The sequence below is a fragment of the Lepeophtheirus salmonis genome, chromosome 5 (assembly GCF_016086655.4).
Source record: "Lepeophtheirus salmonis chromosome 5, UVic_Lsal_1.4, whole genome shotgun sequence".
Lineage (NCBI taxonomy): Eukaryota > Metazoa > Arthropoda > Copepoda > Siphonostomatoida > Caligidae > Lepeophtheirus > Lepeophtheirus salmonis.
This window is the reverse complement of record NC_052135.2, coordinates 13,080,760-13,103,936: the sequence shown is the minus strand read 5'-3', so window position 1 is coordinate 13,103,936 and position 23,177 is coordinate 13,080,760. Positions and strand designations below refer to the sequence as shown.

At 33.6% G+C, this 23,177-nt stretch overlaps 2 protein-coding genes across 3 annotated transcripts; both read left to right on the top strand.

The window, feature by feature from the left end:
• Window positions 1–90: 90 nt before the first annotated feature.
• Window positions 91–8,937, top strand: LOC139904708 (uncharacterized). The gene is made up of 9 exons (XM_071888285.1): window positions 91–275; window positions 369–864; window positions 2,403–2,616; window positions 3,720–3,840; window positions 3,934–4,151; window positions 4,209–4,339; window positions 4,391–4,512; window positions 4,689–4,903; window positions 4,969–8,937. The coding sequence occupies exons 3-9, from the start codon at window positions 2,440–2,442 to the stop codon at window positions 7,168–7,170; spliced, it is 3,186 nt and encodes a 1,061-aa protein (XP_071744386.1). The 5' UTR covers window positions 91–275; window positions 369–864; window positions 2,403–2,439; the 3' UTR covers window positions 7,171–8,937.
• LOC121117097 (Nuak family kinase 1) lies at window positions 5,560–10,856 on the top strand. Of its 2 annotated transcripts, none has more exons than XM_071888287.1 (2): window positions 5,560–8,664; window positions 10,163–10,856. In XM_071888287.1, exons 1-2 carry the CDS (start codon window positions 7,749–7,751, stop codon window positions 10,693–10,695), a joined length of 1,449 nt encoding a protein of 482 aa, XP_071744388.1. In that variant the 5' UTR covers window positions 5,560–7,748; the 3' UTR covers window positions 10,696–10,856. The 2 variants fall into 2 exon arrangements, with proteins under 2 accessions (XP_071744388.1, XP_071744389.1); XM_071888288.1 differs by having other exon boundaries at window positions 7,749–8,981.
• The last annotated feature ends 12,321 nt before the right edge of the window (window positions 10,857–23,177 follow it).

Below are 23,177 nucleotides of genomic sequence, written 5' to 3'. Positions count from 1 at the left end.
CAAACAAGAGGCAGAATTCCCCTGACTTTCTAAGGCAATTGTAGAAAATAATAATAATAGTCATAATAATCCGTGAAAACAGCATCATTCGACCCTCAGCTCCCTCTCTGCACAAAACTTTCAAGAAATAAATAAACAGTCCAAAGTTACGATGACATAGCGAGTATACACGTGACCTAAGACATTATCATTCATTGAGTGGTATCCACTTTTACGCCTTATAAAATGCTGTGAAGCTTAAAAATAGTCAAAGGAAAGAGAGTGCGTGCGCGTGTGTGAGTAGGAGAGGGCACGAAATTCTATCTAGCTTCTTACGAAGTGACTTACTAATTATGAAAATAAGTCATTTTTATTCTTTTTATTTTTAGATTAGACATACGTGTGCGAGTTGGCAGAAAAGCGCCGGTCCTAAAGAAAGCAGCTCATCACATGAAAGCAGTTCAAGACTGAGGAGTAAAGTAAATATACTCATCCTTTTCTCCTTCACCATCACCTGTGTAACCCGCCATCATTGAGTTCTTTTGGGGCATATTGAATAGAAAGTTGTTGTTTTTTTGTTTTTTTTCTTCTAAAAGTGAGAATTGGAGAAGAGGAAGAAGGGGGGAAATAAAGGAGAAGAAGAAGAAATAAAAAAATAATTTTTCCCTTAATCTAAATTCTATTAAAATAAGCCTCTAAAATGTTACTTAAGAATAACAGTGTGTTTTAACTCTAAAAATAAATGAAGAAAACAGTGTGTGAGCCTTCTATTTTCACGGAACCATCATTGCGAGTCGTTGAAATCATATTCATCGTCACAGAGGAGGAGGAGACGAAGATAGCAAGAAGGCACAGTCCTAAATATATACAAGACTATTGTTCAAGGTAAATCGAAAGAACGTTCTAATAGGATGTCTTTGGAGATATTTGATGTATTTGTATACCCATATTTATCCAGCCCCAGAGAGGTAGATGGATGACCAGAAGAGAGGCCATTTCTTGGGAATTTTCCTACAAGAAACATCCTTGTATTTTCTGTCAAAGAAACGCAAATTCCTTCATATGTAGACTGTCTCCTAAAAATGTTCTACATAATGTTATGAGTATTGTTATTGAATCCGATTTATGCTTCTAGAGTTCAAAGAGTTTTGCTGACACTCCTTAGAGCGATTATTTATATTTTGCAAATCCCCCTCCCACATAGTCAAGATGCAAAAACAATGTGTCCAATGAGTTTGCATCATTAAATGGAAATGACTAAGAGTGAAGTAGATATATGTATTTATGTAGGTGAGAAGTACAGTAATACACTTCTTTATGCCCTAGGCCTTAGGGAAACATAAATATGTTTCCTAAGGCCTAGGCTATTTTTGTTTTCTATTTCTTTTTTAGAAATCCCAATCCTTTTTCTTCTAAGAAAAGAAAGAAAAGAATAAGAAGTAATATGAACAATACATAGGAGAAGGGGGGGGGGGATATATATATATATAAAAAATACACACAGTATATACACTTTATAACAAATAAAGGAATTCTATGACATCACTTCTTTTCAATCTTAAAATAGATTGATTATGTGTAATAAGAAAGAACCTGAGCAGATAATGCATAATTAATACGGTGAGATGAACTCCTTAAGGCACTTTTCTCCACCTATGCAGCAACTTTGTGCATTGGAAAGAGGGGCAGGAATCAGCTGTTGAGACATCATTCCCTGTATGACTTATAAGCAGGGCCTTGGTTTTTTGAGTTTTTATTTTTATTTTAAATTCAAAAAATATATTGACAAAAAGTATATACTTTTTTTTTTAAATCCATAGATATTCACAGAAACAATAAATTTTTTTAGAAAAAATTCAGAGCAAAATAAACTTTTTTAAAAATTGAATTTCATATATTTGATTTCTTGGAATTTTTTAAAAGTCTATAGCTTTTCACATAAAATTAAATTTTGAAAAATTATTTTTTTTTTTTTTAAATTTCTAAGTTCCATAGCTATTCATATAAATTATTTTTGTTTGGAAAAATATCTGAAAAATTAAATTAATTTTAAATATAAAATTTTTTGAAAAAAAAAGTCAAATATTTAATTTTCTTGTAAATAGCAAAAATTCCTTCATTTGGGGTACAGCCCTTCTGGCAGTTAGACAGTTAATGGAACGTCACCCACACAGATCTATAATACTAATAATTAAATATGTGCAAATACCTACTAGGATTTGTAATATGCAGAATGGTGAGGACTGTAATAATAGGTCTACGAGATTATGTAATACACCAAATTAAGATTGAAAAAAATATATATCCTAAAAATAATGTAATGGCGTAAGGCCCCCCTCCCTATATACACATTGCACATAGGTACATGTGTCTTGAATAATAAAACTATTTTAACTCATCATCAAATATCTTGCTAATTCCAGGTAAAGAGGTTAAGGGGTAGGGAAGAGAATAGCCAAAATGGTTGTCAACTCAGAAGACGTCATGAACATCATGGGAGGGATGGAAAACTCCTCTGGTATCAAATTAAATGATCATAAAAGGAAATTGAAAAATCGTTTTGAAATATGTAAAAAGCTTGGACAAGGAACCTACGGAAAAGTACAGCTGGGTATCAACAAGGAAACACAAGAAAGGGTAAAAACAGCTTTTAACATCCTTCACTTTACCTCTCTCTGTGTACATTACACTTTTGTCGTTTTGGGGTTAATATCTTATAATTTTGCTAAAACTCGATAAACATAGGGAAAGGCTAATTATTGGACACCTCTAAGACACATTAAAGTAAGAAAAAAAAACTTACAATTTTCTAGATGTGTTCAATATATAAAAACATATTTTTAATTTTTAAAAATACACAGCGGTTTACTAAAAATTAAATTTTTTAGAAATAAATTTCAAAAATTAAATTTTTGGAGAAAATTTTTATAGCTATTTACAGAAAATTAACTTTTTCGCAACAAAATCAAAAAATTAAGTTTTTTTTATGTAAAGTTGTATATATTTATAAACATTTAAAACCTAATTAATAATTAAGCACGGTCGCCTCTAAATCTCCTGACAAGTTGAATGTCTTTAGGCATGATTGTCAACCTGTTTGCATGAACGTACACAAATTCGTATATTCAAACAGTCCTACAAGGTAAGCCTTGGAAGCTTCTTGTAAAGCCGTGACTACAATAAACTGAAATCTCAAGTCAGTCTTAAAATCTTGAGTAATTTCTAAAGGCAAGTCTTTCAAATGGAAGTTTACGAATCAACAATTCAGTAAATTTTTGATATCTTCAAATTTCTCTTAAGGTTATGGTTCCTGGAAGATAACAATGAGGTTACTTTACATCCAGTGGCAGTTGCAGATTTAAAAACCTGCTTTAATTGCCAATTGCTTCCGAGAAGCCTTTGTTCTAGTAGATTTACGGGCAGTTTGCTTGGTACGAGCCATTCTTTAAAAATTATTACAAGATAAAAGTTACGTCTGATAATATGCAGATTAAAATCAACATTCAAGTTTCAACAATTAATTTTTTTGCCAAAAAATTTTAAAATTAAATTTCAACTATTAAATTTTTGCCAAAAAAATTAAAATTAAGTTTTAAATGTTAAATTTTCCAGAAAAAATCAATTTTTTTGGGGGGGAGGGCGGTGGGCTAACACCCCTCCCGCGGATGCCCCTGTTAATGTATATGATATCACTTCTTTTTACCAAGGCATTTTTTTCACCATATGTGATTATTCATTAGGTCGCCATCAAAACCATTAAAAAGTCAAAAATAGAGACGGAGGCCGATCTAATTAGAATACGTAGAGAAATTCAAATAATGTCCTCAGTTCAACATCCAAACATTATTCACATTTATGAAGGTAAGTCAAGGTAAAGGAGTAGTTCTTCTAGAAATCTGCTCTTTTCATCTTTTAGCCTTTTGAAAAAAACGAATTGTATTTTTCTTATTCTAGTATTTGAAAACAAGGAAAAAATGGTTTTGGTTATGGAAATGGCGAATGGAGGAGAGCTCTATGACTTTTTGAGTGACAAAAAATGCTTGGCAGAGCATGAAGCCAGAAGAATATTTCGGCAAATTGCCACAGCAGTGTTCTATTGCCACAAACATAAAATTTGTCACCGTGATCTCAAACTTGAAAATATATTATTAGATGAAAATGGCTCAGCAAAAGTAAATTAGACCTTGTTGTTACAAAGATTATGTCTAATCTTTTTATTATGTACTTAGATTGCTGATTTTGGTTTATCTAATGTGTTTGGAGGTGAGTCTCTCTTGAATACATTTTGTGGAAGCCCCTTGTATGCCTCACCAGAAATCGTGAAAGGATCTCCATATGAAGGTCCTGAAGTCGACTGTTGGTAAGACTTAATAAATAATATAATACATGTAATCCTATGTATATTCAATAGGTCTTTGGGAGTTTTGCTCTATACTTTAGTTTATGGTGCAATGCCGTTTGATGGATCTAATTTTAAAAGACTAGTTAGACAAATTACAACTGGAGATTACTATGAACCTAAAGAAGCATCAAGTAAGATCCATTATTGCTTTTTATTACTTCCTATTATTGTCTCCTTTGTCATCTCCAGCTGTGACTAAAGGAGCTATAAATCTATCCTCCCTCTTTTGCTCCTGAATCCAAATATCTTAGCATGATATTATTAAGCTCTCTGAAGTGAGTTAATGTATTATATTTTTCAATTTTAGGAGCCTCAAGTTTGATAAGATCAATGCTTACTGTTCAGCCAGAAATGAGAGCTAAAGTTGAAGACATTTGTGCTCATTGGTGGGTGAATGAAACTTACTCAGAATCTTGCCTCACTGAAGCAGAATATTTAGCAAGTCTTACTCCTGTAAGATTGGATCTTCTCCTTGGAGTCTCCCCTTGTCCCAAAATCAAAGAAAAACCTAAAATCGGACAGGTAATATTAATTATTATATGATCAATACATGAAATAGGATATTTTGATTAATTCTTTTGATTTAGATGGAAAAACCTTTATCCATTGAAGAGATTGTGAATGAAGAAAAACCTGAAGTGAATGAACACACAAATTCCAAAGACATTCCAAAAGAACCTCAAGAGAATATTAAAGATACCATTGATCGTAATGGGCGTATAAAAGAAGAAAAGAGAATAATAGAGCTAATAGAATCTGAAAGTTCTAGAAAAAGTATATCTCCTATCCCTTCAGAAAATATGGCGTTGATTAATGAAGCAGATTCTGGTGTTATGATTGAATCTGTTCACGAAATAGAAGACAATAACAGTGTAGAAAGTGAGTCCCCACAAAAATTGATTCTAGATTTAGAAAAGGCTCCTGTTGAAAGTATTTCATTGAACATTGGATTTAAATGTGAGCCTGAGGCAAATAAATCTATAGATAACAACAGTATTCCTCCTGCTCTTACTCCGTCTCTTTCTTCTTCTTCTACACCACCTCCACCTCCACCGCCGCCACCTCCAGCTGATATTCCTCCTCCTCCCTGTGCAGTTACTGTTGAACAAATTAAACCTCCCTCTCATATCCCACAGGCAAAAGTTATCAAAGAGAGAACTATTCATGAGGTGAATGGAAAAATGGAGGAAACCTCTATTATTCCAAAGGCCGCTATCAAGGAGGTCACTCCCCCCAGAGACATCAAGCCAGTGCCATTAGCTCAAACAGAGAAGAGAGACAAAAGTCCAACTCCACCACCTACCCCACCACCTCCACCGCCACCGCCTCCCCCATCAACGCAAAACCTAAAACCAATAGAAAAGCTAAAAGTAGATTTGCAGCCCTTGATAACACAGGGGCTAGATGAAATGACTCCTTTGAGTCCAGATAGTAGTCAAGAAAAAGATCAAATCAGTGACTCTCTTCATTCATCAAAAACATCAGTATCCACGCCCGAAAAACGTGAAAATAGAGATTCTAAAGTTATCAAAGCAGCACAATACTGGAACAATTTCATTGGTGATGTAATTTCTAAAAGTAAATCTTCAGATGTGGCTAAAGGACAACCCAAACCTAAAAAGATAGTATCTGCTGGTGTTGGATTAAAGGGTATGAATGAACTAAAGACAACATTTGAAAATAGTAAGGAACCAACAGAGAAGCGATCAGCAAGAAAGTCCTCTGTTGGTGGATGCAACCCTGGTCTTAAGGTAACTGATGCTAAAAATGTCTTCGAAATAAAAGCTCAACAGCCACCAACGCCTGTCATTTATAGACGCAATAGTTTAGCTAAAGATGGCAAAAAATCCACGTGGTCTAAACCAAAACCTTGCCCAACCACACCAGGTCTTGAAAATGAAACGCTACTCCAACAAATTAAATTAGCACAAATCGAACCCAAATCAAAGCTACAACTGGAACAAGAAGTTGCAAATAATGTTTCATCGTCTCCTATCTTGATTCAAGAGAAACAATCCATCCCCACGGAAACGCCCAATTTTTCACCTGAAGTAAAAAAGTCAAAAACTTCTAGCACTAAAAAAGTGACAAAAGATAACGAAGGAAAGGAGTCACAATCTACAGAGGAGCCACGTAAACCCAAAATAACTCAGACAAAAGAAAGTAAAACAAATACGGCTCATCAAGAACCAATCAAAACATCTGATATTCTTCCTGAAAAATCTTCTAAAAAAGTTGAAACCACGATAAAAGAACCCATTCCTCAAGTCCCTCATGTACCTACTCCTATGGATGAATTACAGCCAGTCGTAGAAAAAGAAGTGCCTTCTTTGATAAATTCCATCGTTACAAGTCCTCCACCTCCATTCCCACAACCCATTCAAGAAAACCCCTTAATAAAACAAAATATTACGGAGCAAGCCAAGCCAATTCTTAGACAAGCAAAATCCCTGGATGCTTCTTTATCCTCTAATATGAAATCTAAGTCTCAAGTCGAACTACCCCCTCTAATAACTAATGATAACCAAATTCAAACTATAAAGCCACCCATTACATCATCAATGAAATCCCATAGTTTAGATGTTGCTGAATTAGAAGACACGACAAACAGCAAAATAGGCTTATTGACCAAAAAAGACGAATTCATTAAGCCAAAAGAAAATAAAATCTCCGGAAACAAACCTAGGCCGTCCAAGCTTTCTAAACCCAAAGCCGTTCAACACTTTGAAAATAAAATGCATTCAATGACTCAACCGAAAGTTGTGTCTACAGGAGGGAAAAAAAGATGAGTCCCTAGAGCTTCTGGAGTCTGGGAAGAAGGAAAAACTCAGCAAAAGTGTAGAGGAAACACCTAAAGTGCCGCATGTTGTTCCAGTGAAACCCTTAATTGCAAACAATTTATCTGATTCAAGAAAGGATTCCTCATCTGCATCTGATGTAGTTCTCAAACGAATGGAGAAAGTTACAAGTAATGAAAACATCAATTCTACAGTTCCTTCTGCTAATTCACCAGTAATTGAAAATTCATTGAAAATTATTGGTACGCCAGTGCCATCCAGGCCTACTCTTTCTACATCCATACCACCCTTAAGTAAAGCACCCCCCTCCTTCAACTCCCCCAGTTCTGCAAACACCATCCCAAATCCAATCCCCTTTCATAAAAACCAACGCTCAAGAAAAGTATGTACCGATAACTCTAGAGCGAGATACTATCAAAGAATCTTCAAATGCGGAAGGAAAGACGATCTATCACATCCCAGTCCAAGTAGAGAGTCCCTCCATCATTAATAACATAGAAGATAAATGTGGAAATTACTATCCAACTAATAGCTTATCTCGTCGTCGATGGGGAAGTAGGAAAAAACGTATGAGTACGGCCTACAGTGATTCATCAATGTCAGATGATGATGGTTCCTTTTTTCAATATCCAAGTGGCCTTCAAAAACAAATTTCATTGGGAAAACACGGCCTTGAAACAGCTCCAATGTTTCGGTTACGAAAAACAAGGCCACCCTTTACTCTTCAGAGAGAGTCGAGTTTTTCTTCCGATGGCGAAGATGAGTTAGAAGACGATGGATTTAGGGAAATGACTGCAGAAAATTTGTTTTCTACACTCCTTACTCGAGTGAAGAGTTTGACAAGAAGAATCCACGACGAGCATGAGGAGCATATAAATACATGGCATCAAAATCAAAGGATTGTAAATCATCCTTTAAACCCTGGAGACACGCATGCTCGACTTGAAAGATCAGCACTACGAAACTCAATTAAACGGCTACCGATGAATAAGCGGCCTACATATGATGAAACTCCACTTCCAAGTACCATTCCTTCAGAAAATTTAGATCTTGCTTGTGGAGTATCGGTGACTAGCAAACAACGCTCAAGGCCAGGATATTTACCTCATCCCAATGCAGAAAGAATTATTCCAATTAATTTAGTTAATAGTCATGACAAATTTGACCAATATTATTCAGCCTCTCCTCCCATTAAACGGATCAACGACATCATGATCCCTTCCAATGATTTAACTTACGGAGAGGAAGATCGGCAGCGGAGAGTATCAAGGTTTTTAAGGCCAGATTTTTACGACACTCCCAAAGAAGATAGTATCTACGCAAAAATGAAGGAGCTTGAGGAAGAAGAGAAAAGAAAATCTCGTTTTTTAAAGAAAATCCAAGCCCGCAATGCTTCAGAGAGTTGTGATGTTCTGTCTCCATTGTCTTCTTTGAGTAATCAGGACGATGTAATAATGCCACTCCATACACCATCTAATGGCGAAGGTCAGTTCTCTTCTAATGTTTCTCGTGATAAAGAACAACTAACAAGCCAAGTCCTAGTAAATCCATCATCAAAAGTTTCATTTCATTGTCCTCAACCATTTGTTGCTCATAATAAACCCATTTCTTCAGACAACCCTTCTTGTCCTGTTCCTATTTCCGAGTTGAACAAAAGGAGAATTATTTACCCCTATGGCGGAGCTAAAAGTGATGGACCACTTAACAAGCATGCTTTAATTTCTAATAGTATCATTGCTGCTGCAGAAAGAAAGAAAAGAGAAACTTATGGTAGATCCACAACCATGGAGCTTCCTAAAAAGGTGATTGATTTCTTAATTATTTAGTTAATTCATTAATCCATCTTCAAACCACAAGATTTTACATATTTCTTGCCTCTGTATTGGAAGTCAAATCCCTTTATTCAACATTCATTATCTATCCTCTTTCTCATTCTAGTTAGTAACTCCCCTGATTACCCTATGTCTGGACAATGTGGTATCACTGCTTTTAATGGCATATATTTAAACAATTATCAGAATCCTTAAGATAAATGACTGAATCAAGCATTCTCATATTGAACCTACATAAATATGTTAAAAATATAATATTAAGTAATTAACCAAATCAAATATTATACTATATATTTAGTACATTGAGCTTATAATTAATTAATATTAACTAATTCCCAGTGAATTCATTCGTGATGGATTTAATAATTGGACTAGATAATTTTACATTGCATGAAAATCATATTTGTTAGTTTTAATATAAAGAATAAATTTCGGAATGTAAGAATGATATAAATAACGCAACCTATTTGATGGACATTAGCTTAGGGGCCAATTTATATAGAATATGGTGCCCGGTAATTTTATGTTAAACGATTTTGCTTCATGATAGTTTGCCTCAAACCATTTTGCCTCAAGGGTATTTCGCCTTAATGTATAAATAAATGAGATTTATACGTCGTTTTTATTTATTTTTTGATGAAATTCAAGCTCTCTTTGAATTTTGTAGATTATTTATTACTATAAAATCTATTAAATGTTTTGTTTTTCTGTTGGGATAATGATGGAATTGTGCTCTTGCCTCATATAATGCTCGTTCGTCAATCCATGATTCTTTTCTAATATGAATAATGAATTGAAATTTTCGGACATTATTCCATCATTTTTCCAAAAGAAACCAACGGTTTAATGCGTTTTATAGTTTTACACATATATATTTTGGTTAAAAAAATCCAAGGAATTTATATATCAAGGGGAATCATTCTTGAGACAAATTGGTCATGAGGCAAAATTACTTTGCGCCATACAGTACATAATATTTCAAATTGCATACTAACTTAAATTATCTTTTCCGTTTTTACTTTCCTTCAATCTTAATATAAATTGTACTTTATTGATACATTATTTTCGTGTTGTAGTGAATATGATCTTTTTTTACTAAATGAACGATGATGATATACATATACCCATTTTCTTTATTTTTAATCTTTCAGGCTGTGAACCAATCCAGCTGAGAAAAGGCAGATCTGCCGACTTAGATAATATTAGAGAAGAAGATAGTAGTAATTACCTTTTGCATGGCCGAAGAACTACTCCACTCCTAAAAAGAGGTCTTAGTGAAACAAAAGGTCGAACTTCACCATCTCTATATGGAATGGACTCCACTCAATCCCATCCCAATACAAAAGACAATCTCTCCAAACTGTTGACTCGAAGATCCATTTCCTCAGAGTTATTTGCAGATGATTTCTTCAATCATAATCCACGAACAATAACCAGGCGAAGCATTTCCAAAGACCTCCATGACACAGCAGAAGATCTTCGACTTCGAAATGCTACTACATGGAATGAATTTGAACCCAAGTCTACGACTACACCGCCCATAGCCAATCATCATCGAAGTAGTCGAAATCAACTTCCAAGGCATAGCAACTCTTTTACCAGAAGTGATTGGAGGCGTACTTCCGTACCAGAAAGAGGGAAAGACTTTAAAACTCTTCCAAGAAACTACGTTCATTTTGATTAAACCATTTGTAAAATCACTCACTACACAAAAAATCAAAAAAAAAAAAAAATTGTTTACGAGTAAATCATAAATCTATGATGAAATTATAATAAGAATAATATTTGCCTGTTTTATTTAAAATTTAGTTATAATTTGTTTCTTATAAATACTTGATTAGGTCATTTATTTCTTATTGAATAATAAGGTCCACTTTTTGAAAAAATTTCGACTCTGTCTCATTCCTTTGAAAACTATATCCCTACAGTTATTATTAATTTGATAAATATATACCCACATATAGGCCCACACTAAGGAAAGAAAAAGAAGTCTGATATTGGTGAGGCAATGAACTTCCGACCCCACCTTTCCTTCCTGTATTTACTCCATCAAAATAAATATATATTTTACATACTACATACAAAGATGTGTATCTACATAATTCAGAAAATATAATTGAAAAAGAAGCCAGAGTAAATCCTCTCTCCTTCACTAGGGAATTCCTCTCGTGGGCCAACAAATATGTACAAATCTCTACGTCTCTACATTAGATGTATACAAAGAAGAGGGAAGGGAGAGGCGAGGAGGATACAAATTAGAGTAATACATTTTAAGGTCTTGCATTTGATTATAATCATAGCCTGAAAAAGATTCCATTTATTTTAGTACAATTTTGCTCAAAAGGATCAACAATCTTTATGATTGGTTATTCTTTGACAAATAGAAGGGCTAGGATCCCCTCCTTCTTCATCCACCTTGTCTCCATATTCTTGTATTCAATCATATAAAAACGCAATGATATTATGTCTAGAGCTGTATAAAATATGAATTAGAATGCGTGCAATATCTAAACATGATTTTATTTTCCAAAACTGCTACTATTATTATTATTTAATTCATGTGAAGGGAACATCTAAGTTTAAAGTAATAACTAGTGAGCGTACTCATGAATAAGAGAGAAATTAACAATGAGGGCTTGCTTGAGAATTTTTCCACCCTATACGAGGTGTGTTCACAAAGTAAGAAGACTTTTCCAATTTCACAGGTATGCTCCATTTTTTTATTTTAGTACACTTACTACCTACATACATTGACTGTTTCAGCTATATAATATGTTTAGTTTGTTTGTGAGAGGCATAATAGTTAGAAGTACTTTGCGTGAAACAGTGGAGAATAATTTATGAAGTAAGAAGGAGAGCTTTAAAAAAGAAGTCATACTTAAGAAATATCTTTGGAGCTTAATAACTCAAACCCAAAGAGGGCTAGAGAGCTCATCTTGATTTCATTAGTTACTTCTTAAATAGTGCAGTATTTTTTGGATTTGTTCATTAGATCTGGAGTTATTTCGGGGAAAAACTACAACATAAGTTTTTAAGATTTTGCAGAAGCGTGTACGGACGCCCTGTTTCCGAGGTGTTGTATCCGTTGCATCGTCTTGGCCAAAATTGGTGGTGGGTCTGCTCTGTTAGAAACTAATCCACACTTTATTCACCAAAAACTGAATGAAAAACAAAAAAAAAAACGACGTTGTAGCAAAGAATATCTTGAAAAGTATAGAAAAAAAGTGTTTTTATAGGCTTTCATTTCAGAGCCAGCAAATTGACAAAAATTAAATCGTAAAAAGCGTGACACAATTTTGAAATTTATTTCTATTACGATTTGAAGGAATGCACTATAGTACAACCAATAGTTACTGCTCAAAAAATTACTCATTTTGAGTTTTTTGTGTGGAAATTGCTCATTTTTGTAGTCTGGTATGAAATAAATAGAGAAAACTTGGATTCTTGTTAGATTAGACCACATCTTTGATGATATTTTTAGATGAAAAATCTACCTACAAGAACCTTCTTTCTTATTGGAGGGACAATTACATATATATATATGATCATGTGATCAGATATGTATATAGGAGGGAGCAAGATTCTGACAACACCTATGTTGTCAGAATCCCCTTGAATCTTGCAACAAATGAAAAATACCTTTGCCCTTAATTTTTTCTAACTCTGATTGGATGTTGTAAAATTTAACTTCAATCTGTTGGGGTGTTTTACACAACCTAATTTGAAGAAATATAGAAAATTATATGAGAATTAAATAAAAAATATGCCCTCGTCGTTGACCATTGCCTACAATTTTTTTTGAATATTCAGGCATTGGAGAAAGCCATTTATCATTTATGCCGGAAACTATCACAAATTTTGAAACAAAATATGTAATTATCAGAATATATTTTCAAAAGCAAAAAAAAAAAAAAGATTAAAACAATTTCTGGGAAAAGCAGGGGAAATACTTTGGAGAAAAATAACTTTTTCCATTCATAGAAATCCTGATGTTCCATTTATGTAAATGGTTGTACATATAATCAATGATGGCGATGATAAGATACTGAAGATCTTGCCTTTATATTTTCTCCACTTACTAATGTTGACATTGAATGGTCTTTAGGTATATTGATCGAATGCAAAAATTAACCGAAGAAATTTTTCTAAAATCTTGATTTGTCGACTTAATTTTGCAAAATTTATGAATAATTTATTGCATGTATAAAACAACACGTATTACTTTAAGTTATCCTTATAAAGCATGTTTTTTGCTGAATTTTGAAACTTTCAGTGCTCATATTTCAAAATTCTATTTGTACTTTTTTGCTTATTTTGACCAAAAACCCTCAAAATTCTGATTCAAATTATCAAAATTGTCCCCTTGTCGGTCTAGCGATTCCGACAATGTCGAACTGAGACCGGAACCGAGACCATAATATATTGCATATCGGTCTCGGTTCTTGTGCTTCTTTTTTTCTATATGGAATATATAGAGAAAATAAAATATATATTATTAAAAATAAATTAGCTTTAATCAATAAGTCAATTTTCTTACTTTTTTTGTGTGTGTAATTGCAGCATTTTCTAAAATATTTGTTTTACTTCGCCAGGGTGATACAATTTTATCTGATTCAAAATAGCTAAGGGCTTCTTATGGATCTGGAAAAGTGGTTTTAGGCACCAGTCGGTGTAAATAAAAGAGGGAAGGGCTAGGGTAGATTATGGATCCAGGTCCGCTACTAAGCTTGTCGGCCCCCTATAATATTTCTTTAGCCGGTTTTTCCTAAACTTTACTATGCCCAGCTCCCTTACTCTTATATATTTTAAACTGAGGCCCCCTTTATACGAATTTTCGGGCCCCTGCTGGAATTTGGGGCTCTATACCCACTGTGTATACATAAGGTAGCTACGGCTCTGTTTATATCTTATATAATTTCTAGGGCCCAAATTTTCTAGCGACGCCCCTTGTTTTAAGTGCTTGTTACCAAACTGAGCCGGTATAAAAAGAACCAAGACTCATAAAGCTGAATCGAGACCATGACTGAAACTGTTGAAATGAAGAGAAAAACGAGACGGGGAACCATAGAACCTGAACTGGGCACAACATTGAGGACGTCTAATATCTGGCACGCAGAAAATAAAATTATTATTCCTAACCCTCTCTGTTGTAATCCATGTTGGCTGGCTCCTGGAGTAAATCAATTAAAATCTATGATTTCTCTCAAAAACATACAGTATATTTTGTTGTTGGCCGTCGATGTGTCTCCGTCTTTTCTCCTAATTAGGGGTCTGAACGTTGAATTGGTTGAATTATGATTAACACTTTTTAAGGGTTTGAAGAATTTCCAACAACTATTGATTAACAATTCTATAGTGGGGAAGAATGAGCTAACTACAAAATGATTTTTTGGCCTTTTTCGTAAGAAAGGTTGTCTGATAAAATAAAGTTAACGACGTTTTATAGCCATGTATTTACGTTGAAGTTTTTATTTCCAATATAAATCATATCTGTAAGGATAAGTTCTATAATTTGTTTTGAGGAGACATTGAGGCTTGCTTGCTCAATGCTCATCCCTTGGCCTATATTGTGACACGAGGACATTTAATGCTGGTTAATGTGGTATTTCTATGTACATAGGCTACGTATGTAATTCATTAATCATTATTCATTACACCCCACTTATGATAGAATACATCCTTTCCTAAAAAGAGCAATATCTTCTTTTGCAATCATATGTGTATAATATGTCTACATATAGGGAAGATATTATGGATATCATTTGAACAAATCCTTCTATTCCCGAGGAGGAGGAATGAGTGTTGGAGTACGACTCATTGTTTAAAAGTGAGAAAGAAAGGGAGAGAAAATGGTGAGGAAGAGTGATAAGATGACATCAACAATTTATTAAGGAAATTTTTTCTTAAATTGTTCAGTCTCCCGAAAATTTATTTATATTATTATCATTATGGATAAAAAACAACGAAGGAACCATTTTCTTTTCTCTCACATACATACATATGTGTGTCCCTTCTTGGAGAGAGAGAGAGGAAGACGGTGGTACTTTGAGGAGAGAGAGAGAGCTTCGAAAGAAGATGAAGATGATGATACCTTCATGGTTCAACTATTTTCAAATAAAAAAAAAGTATAGATGTAATTCTCTACGATTATGACTATATTATTATTATTATTCTGAAAATTACGTCCCTATTCTTACACTTCTTCTTTCCCCCCACCCCTCCTCTCCTTGAACACACATATTTTTTTCTCCAGTGGTTTCCCCATATATGTATGGATATATATGACATTCTCCCTTATTTTCTTCCATTCAAAATTACCAACCATCTACCCAGCTCCTATTATGATGAGGATATGAAGCTGAAAATAGTATACATACATATTACATAGGGTAGGAGTTCATTCAGGGAGAGAAGGGGAGGGGGAGAGAGCCATCATGGATCACCTTTTGGGTCGTCAAACAACAAGTATATTCAAAACTTGAAAAACAAAGCAACACTACGTATATTTTGTCCTCGACCTTATTTTTGTCATTTTAATTAGATTGGTCTGTATTGAATCTCTCAACCTTTCCTCTACCAATACTAGCGAGTCTAACGGGTAAGCCGTTCAATACTTGAGTCATGTACATTTAAAAACCTTTGGATCGGTCCCAGATATGAGACAACTTGAATTATAGTTGTAAAAAATATTGTACTAAATTAAATATTACACCAACTGTTTACGTTTAGTTTAGATTCAATTTGACCCTTCTCAGTTTCCCAATTATATAATAAATTATTAAATTACAATATTATAAAATGATAAAACTCAAGTAACAAATTTACATGGCCTTTTGTTATATCTTAATGCATAATTTTTTTTTTTTTTTTTTTTTTTTTTTCATAACTTAGAAAATTAATAAACTGTTAAATACCAGTAATAAATTATGATACATAGGGAGAGGAATTTCGCCTATTTTCCCGATGGCGATTCCAGAAAATAAGATCGATTCTACAATACTGATTAATCGTCCCTTCAATATTTATAAGCTAAAATGGTACTTGGGCTCAAAACTTACGTTTTAACTTGGATTTAAGTCGATATTTTGATGACTTGCACCTCGACTTAATCTCATAATCAATGACTTGCAATTTGTCTATTAGAGTTGAGAAAGTTAGTCCGTTTTTTTGCTATTTTACTTATTGGAAGCCTATATTAGATTTTAAACAATTTAAACTACCAGACAACCTCATAGTAGTGGAGTTGACTCCTTCCTCGGAATGAGATACCAGGATCCAAACAATCAAGCAATCCATTATCGATAAGTAAATAATTTGATATTTCAAAATGGGATCACTTGACAAATAAAAAATGGAACAAAAATTCTTGGAGAGGCATACTTTTATTATTAATATTAATATTTTTCTAGAATATAAGCCATATAAATCCTCATTACTATATATTATGAAAAAGTTATAAGGATCTAAAGAAGAGTGTCGTTTTTCATGATTTACAGCCTAAAAATGGAAATATATGGAGTTCAGAACAAGATACAGAATCAATAAAACACTTTTTCATAATAAAAACACTTATATATAAGTTTTATTAATCCTACTTTTAATTTAGGGATTTTTGTAAGGGTAAAAAATGACAAAACGATAATAGTCCCGAATTACTATAATCCAGGATATTTCAGTATTTAGATGACTGAGATCAGTTTTGGATTCTGCATTCAATGTAAATTCATTTTTTTAAGTAGAATTCGTCAGTACAAAATGACTGTTTCCCTGTGGGCCATGTATTGAGACACGGTACTACATCGATTATTTTTTCAGTTGAGTCTTATGTGATTGAGATTGATATTTCAGTCCAGACTGTAGACACAAATTTAATAGTTTTTAGTCTCCCAAAAACTGCGATAAGCAAATCGTTTTTAGGTGAGGTAAAAACTGTGGCGTACCGCAAATCAAGCAATTTTTGCATTTTACTAAAAATGTAATATTAAAAAAAAAATTAAATATTTGAAATTAATTTTTGAAACTTTTTGTAAATAGCTGTGTATTTTTGAAAAAAAAATTAGTTCTTGAAGATCATTGCTGCTTTAAAAATCACGGGAGACTTGGACATATGTATGTAGGGAATTCAGACATTTTTTGGACAATCATACATATGACTGAGCAACGAAGGGGAGAGGGGGGTTATTGGTTTTAATTATGCCATTAGGGAGGAAGAAACCGTCTATCAAAATACGAAGGAAAAGAAAATGAGAGACACGTTTAATGGATTAAAGGATGAAGGAATGGAGATTGGATTTCGTTTTTCGTTCTTGTTTTTATTTTCGTTTTTCTATTCTTTTGTCCTCTCTAAATACACACACACACACACATTAAGTTTATCCATCTCTAAACTCAACTAACTTTAATAAATGAAGCATAGCTAAAGTTGTTTGTATATTTGTTGCCCGTTAACAATAAAAGCAAGCAATAATTATTTTTGTATAAATTGAGTCTACATTTTATATGCATTCTTCGACAAATTATTGTCAGTTTCTATTAAATGATAGTTCTGATACATCCTTTGGCGTAATTTTTAATTGCACTCCCTTTTTGGCAATAAATTGGTGTGTGGTGAACCAATTCTTAGAGAAAACCTAGATATGGTGCTCTTGCATTGAAAATACCAAGGATGGGTGGTGATTCCTGGGACCATACTATTGACATTGTTTTTTTTACAAATTGTCGAATTCAACAATACATAGAACTATTTTAATATAGGTCATGAATTCTCTCATAGAGCGTTCAATCAATTGATTGATTTTTATGTTTTATATTATTCAGTGTGTGATTGTTTTTTATGACTTTTTGATTGTCGGAATGTTTAACTATTTTTAGTTGTAGATCTTGGCTAGGATGTCTAATTTAAAGCTAAAATGCTTATTTATGTTAATACAACGCCATTCCTCCTAACAATTTCATATTATAAATTTTATGTTTTGTATATAACTACATATATGGTATGAATACAAAATTGCACTCAAAGTGGCAAAAATTGATCGTCACAATAAAATAATGATAAATTACTGTATGATATTGAAAAAAACCCAATGCATAATATCTCTCAAATAAAATAAAGGTTCTAAAATATAGTTATAACTCTTGTGTACCTTAACTCATCCCACATGTTTGAATAATGATCCTATAATTGACTCACATAGGTCTATGAAACATTGGTATGTATGTATGTACGAGGTGTGTTCCAAAAGTAAGTCAACTTTTCCAACTTCACGGGCAAGATACATATGGTATGCTGGATTTTTTTTTTTTTCTAATGCAAGTACACTCACCACGAACATACATTTACTGTTTCAGCTATATAATATGTTTAGTTTGTTTGTGAGAGGCATAACGGTTAGGAGTATTTGCAGGTTGGGCAATTTTTTTATAATGAAAAACATGGATCAAAGAATTAACATAAATTTAGTTCAAAAAATGAAATTAAGTGCTCCAAAACCCTTGAAATGTTGACAATGGCATACGGTGAAACTGTTCTGAGTGAAAACAAAAAATGTTAAATCTCTTCCAAGATGGTGAGGAACCTACAAATGATGAACCTCGCTCTGGAAGCCCAAGCACGTCAACAACAGATGAAAACGTCAAAGACGAGAAGAAAATTGTTTTTGAAAACCGTCGAATAGAAGTCAATTTTTCAGATAAGGTTATGTATTTTTCTTTAGATTTAACCGTAAATATAAATTCTAAATTAAAACCATAGTTCATAGTATCTGAATCATAATTATCCCCTAAAAAATATTAAGAGTTATTTTAAAACAAAAACAGATAACTCGAATCATCCACGTAGAGTATTTATACTCGATATTTATTGATCAATGTTACGTGAATCCTGAAGATAATTCATATATATGATGGTGTTTGTTTATTTTTTATTTCAGCCATCTTGTCTGCTCTTTCTCTTGTAGTCTCTTTAGGTATACCTATGTATGTACTTATCACTCTTAAAACACTGTTTTGTTGTTTTTGTGATTATTAGAGCTTTCTAATTCTATTTCTTCTTCTAACTCTCTCTCTCATGGGACTTACAAAGCCTCTATTTCTAATTGTTTTATTATTATTATTATTACTAATATCGTTATTTAAACTAGGAAGGAATACGGTAAGAAGAAGAAAATAAATTTTAAAAAATTTAATTGAAGGATTAGTGATCCCACACAGCCTCTACAACAGCGATGGAAAAATAAAAGGAGAGGAGTAATAATTATTATTGGCTACACATAAAAATTACATCACGCAACCTCGAATGTTTTATTTAAAAAATATTAAGAAGAGAAAAAGGCATCTTATAATATGTATGTATACATATAAATGTGAAGGCAATGATTTGACACAGCTCTCTCTTTCTCTCTCAGGGGCGTCCGAAGGTGAAGGCTGGAGGGGCTATTAACCAACTCCAGATCAAGGAATTCTTGATTTTTATTATAAAATTCAATATTTCAAATTGAAATTCAATTTTAGATTTTTTTTTTTCCTTTTTTCCCTCAGGTTTTTTATATTTGGGAGACGGACGCTGCAGTCCTTGGACTCAATATGTACCCAAAAAGTGAAGTTCAATGGGTTGTCATCTATGGCCAGAAAGGCAAGTTGTCTTCCAAACACTTTTGGGACTTTTTGGAAGTGTGTGCAGGGGCACCATCCTGTTTAAACATCACGTTTATGACTGGGTAGTTGGTCTCGACCCATGGCAACAACTTCTCCTTTAAGGCTTCTTGCCAGCATCCAAGAGTGCGCGGACTGAAATTCGTTGGTCACGTTTAGATGGGATTTTCTCGGCTTGTATGGCACTTAGGAAAATCTATTTTAGTATTTGACAGGAACTATTTTACTGCATTTACAAAAATCTTGATATCTGAGGCAAAAACAAAGTGTAAAGATTTTTCCGCTGCACCAGGTAATTCATAGACATATTTGAGTCAATTATAGGCTTATTATTCAAATTTGTGGGATGAGATAAGATACCCAAGAATGTCAGGTATATTTTAGAACTTTACTTGATTTCAGAGTCTTATATTGGTCCCGATAGGGCGTATTTCAAAAGCAGAATGTATCCCTTTATCATTATTTTATTGGACTACTTTAAGAGTGTAATTTGCAACTCAACCAAATGGTTAATAAATTAACTTACCGATGTAAATTGAAGAAAATTTGCAAAAAGTTTACAAATATAATCTAGACCCCATTTTTAGAAAAATCATTCTTTATTGTTTTTGTTTTATTGTCATCCTCAAATCTAGGGCTGCCAACTCTCTGAAAAATAAATAAGGGACACTTCGTTGGCAGGGTTGCTACGGGTGCTTTTAATTTGAAATACGAAACAATTCCGTTTTTCAAGGGACGGTTGACAACTAACTTTCTCAGATTTTTTAACTATTAGAGCATGAATGGAATTAGATGCATATTTTTGAGTGACATGAAAAACAAATTATTATCCAGTAATTATGTTCCATCATAAAAAATCAACTGAATAAAGTAAAATAAGAATCTTTCTTAATCAGAAACCTGAATACATGAAACTGTATACATTCAAACAACAGATAGAAAGTCGAACATCCAACCTAGAATAGTGAGTCCATAGAAACATTGTTCACATATTTGTGCCTCAAATTCATTTTTCAGTGGCATTTTATTGACCATTTAAACAATAAATAAAAAATCCGAGTATTACAGGACAAATTGCGTCCCGTTTCAGCTCAATACCCTATTGATATCCCATTATGTCCAAATCTTCAATGCCCTGTTTTGTCAGTATCAACTTCTCAGCAATATTTTTTATCTAAATTAGCTTAAATTGACCCAAATACTGGGTTTTCATTTCATTGTGACTAATATTCTGAGACAGTCTAATTTACGTAATATCAAATATGTTAGTACAACACCATTTATTTATATTCCTTGGCCTTTCTCACATTTCCATCTTCTTCCCTACCACCATCACGCACAACAGCACTCCTTGGCCTTTCCTCCATTATTATCGTTGTTGTTGTTGTTTGTGAACTGATGATGCAGAGTAAGGGAATCAAAACGAAGAGAAGCTCTGTTTTTTCTTACTATATAACATTTGGACATGACCATCTCTCTCTCTCTCTGTGTCTCTTTATATATATTCCTCTCTCTGTGTACTCTCCTTTTTTATAAAAAAAGAAAAAAGAAGAATTTTTCTCCCAAATTTTAATTAAATTATTTATTATTAATAGTGGATAAAGGAAATAAATTGGTCAAACAAGAAAAAAGAGAAATAAGGAATGATTATCTAAGAGGTCAAGGTTTAGAATAAACTGTGAATCAGGGAAAGGACTGATGGAAAAAGAGAGAGAGAGAATAGTGAAGAAGGAGAGAGAAACAAACAAACAATTCGAATGATAACAGAAAGTTGTTTTGTTTGCCTTTTTGAGGGAGGGCCTCATATTATAATATGTAAGGCATTTATTATACAATCATATTAATATATTATTGTCTATATTTTGCATTTGATTGTATGTAGCAATGCAGAAAGGGTGTTGGAGGTTTTTACTTACGCACACAGCAGAGGTTTTCCATATATATAAATAACATAAGAAATACTGCAGCAATATGTTAGGGATTTAGCAAAAAAAAACACTACTTTTCTATTTTAGTAAAATATACATATTTTAATGTATACATCATCCCAACTAATTAATTAAAACATTAATTGCTACACATCATACAAAAAAAGACAATCAGTACGGGCACTTGTAAAAATAACTTTTACTTGTGGGGGCCACACAATAGTTTGCTAGATTATTATCCTACTACAGTGCGTTCTGAAGGTGTTCTAGGGATGGTTCATCGTTCAGCCAATGCACAATATCATAATTATTAAGAAACTAGAGACATTGAAAATGGAATGTCCATGAAAATGTCGAATATTGTCTAAAAGCTGTATCCACTCAATCATAAATTTAGAACATTCATAAACCATACGGGGTAGTTCATCATCTCTTCAACCACACCCACGACATAGTGGGCTAACTTCAGGGTGTATAAGGTGATTAACTGAACCAAGTAGTTCAGTTTTCCTTTCGAAAAATCCAAGAGATGCTTACACCTCTCAAGTTTAACTCTTCCGGTAGGAGGTTGATCCGCAGCTCCAGCTTTGGCTAGCATATCATCCCACTCATTTCTAGCGGCATTACTGTGATCTCTTATCCAGCAGAGGGAGAGAAAGACATTAATAGCTAACGACCTCAAAAGTGAGTCTGACTAGATGCAAAATCCCCTATGACCCATTTCTCACGATTGTTTTAATCCAAGAAAGAACCTCTTTTATGGAAAGCATCTTTACTTGTCAAACAGTGTTTTGAGAAGTGAGGGTTATGGAGGCTTCCCAACTACTTGATCACCTTTAGTGATTACAAATCCCGAACCAAAACCCCAGGTGCTCTTCGATCCATCTAAGAATATATGAGCTTGGGTTTTAATCGCCTTATCAAAAAAGTCGCATTTCCATATTTTCGTTCGACTTATGTCGTCTTTTTGGAGGTTAGGAAACAGATTCGAGATAATTGTGTCCTGTGCAAAACTAGATGGAACACTCTTCATTTTGAGATGATACCATTTATTAATGTTCTCATCGTAGGTATTGACAATGCACAGACGAGCTATCGTTGCAAGATGCTGTGTTTCTAAGAAAAAGGATACTAATTCCAAAGAATATATCCAACCCCCGTGGCGGGGTTGAACACATAGTATGACAGAGACCAAGTAATCCAGGTCTCTGCATTTTGTCATGAAGAGTTTGTTGCCCTGACGTAATATTGTATGCCTAAATCAGAGCTCCATATGTTAAGGGAGGTTTAACTACATTAAAGTAAACCCAGAGTGCTTGGCATAGGCCAAGGCCCTACGTTTGTCCAGTTATTCCCTTCATTGCATGGAGAAGCTTCTTGGCTTTGGACGATTTTGCTCTGAGATGAGTGTGGAATCTATGTTTTGAGTCCAATATAATGCCGAGATATTCTCATCTCTTTAGAGTATTGTATTTGTTGCCGTCCCATTTGAAAGGCCTGGCCAAGATGAAAGAGAATGTTTCGGTTTACGTGTGAAGACTATGGCCCCTGTCTTGGAAGGGTTGAAAGTTAGAACCTTGGTCAGACC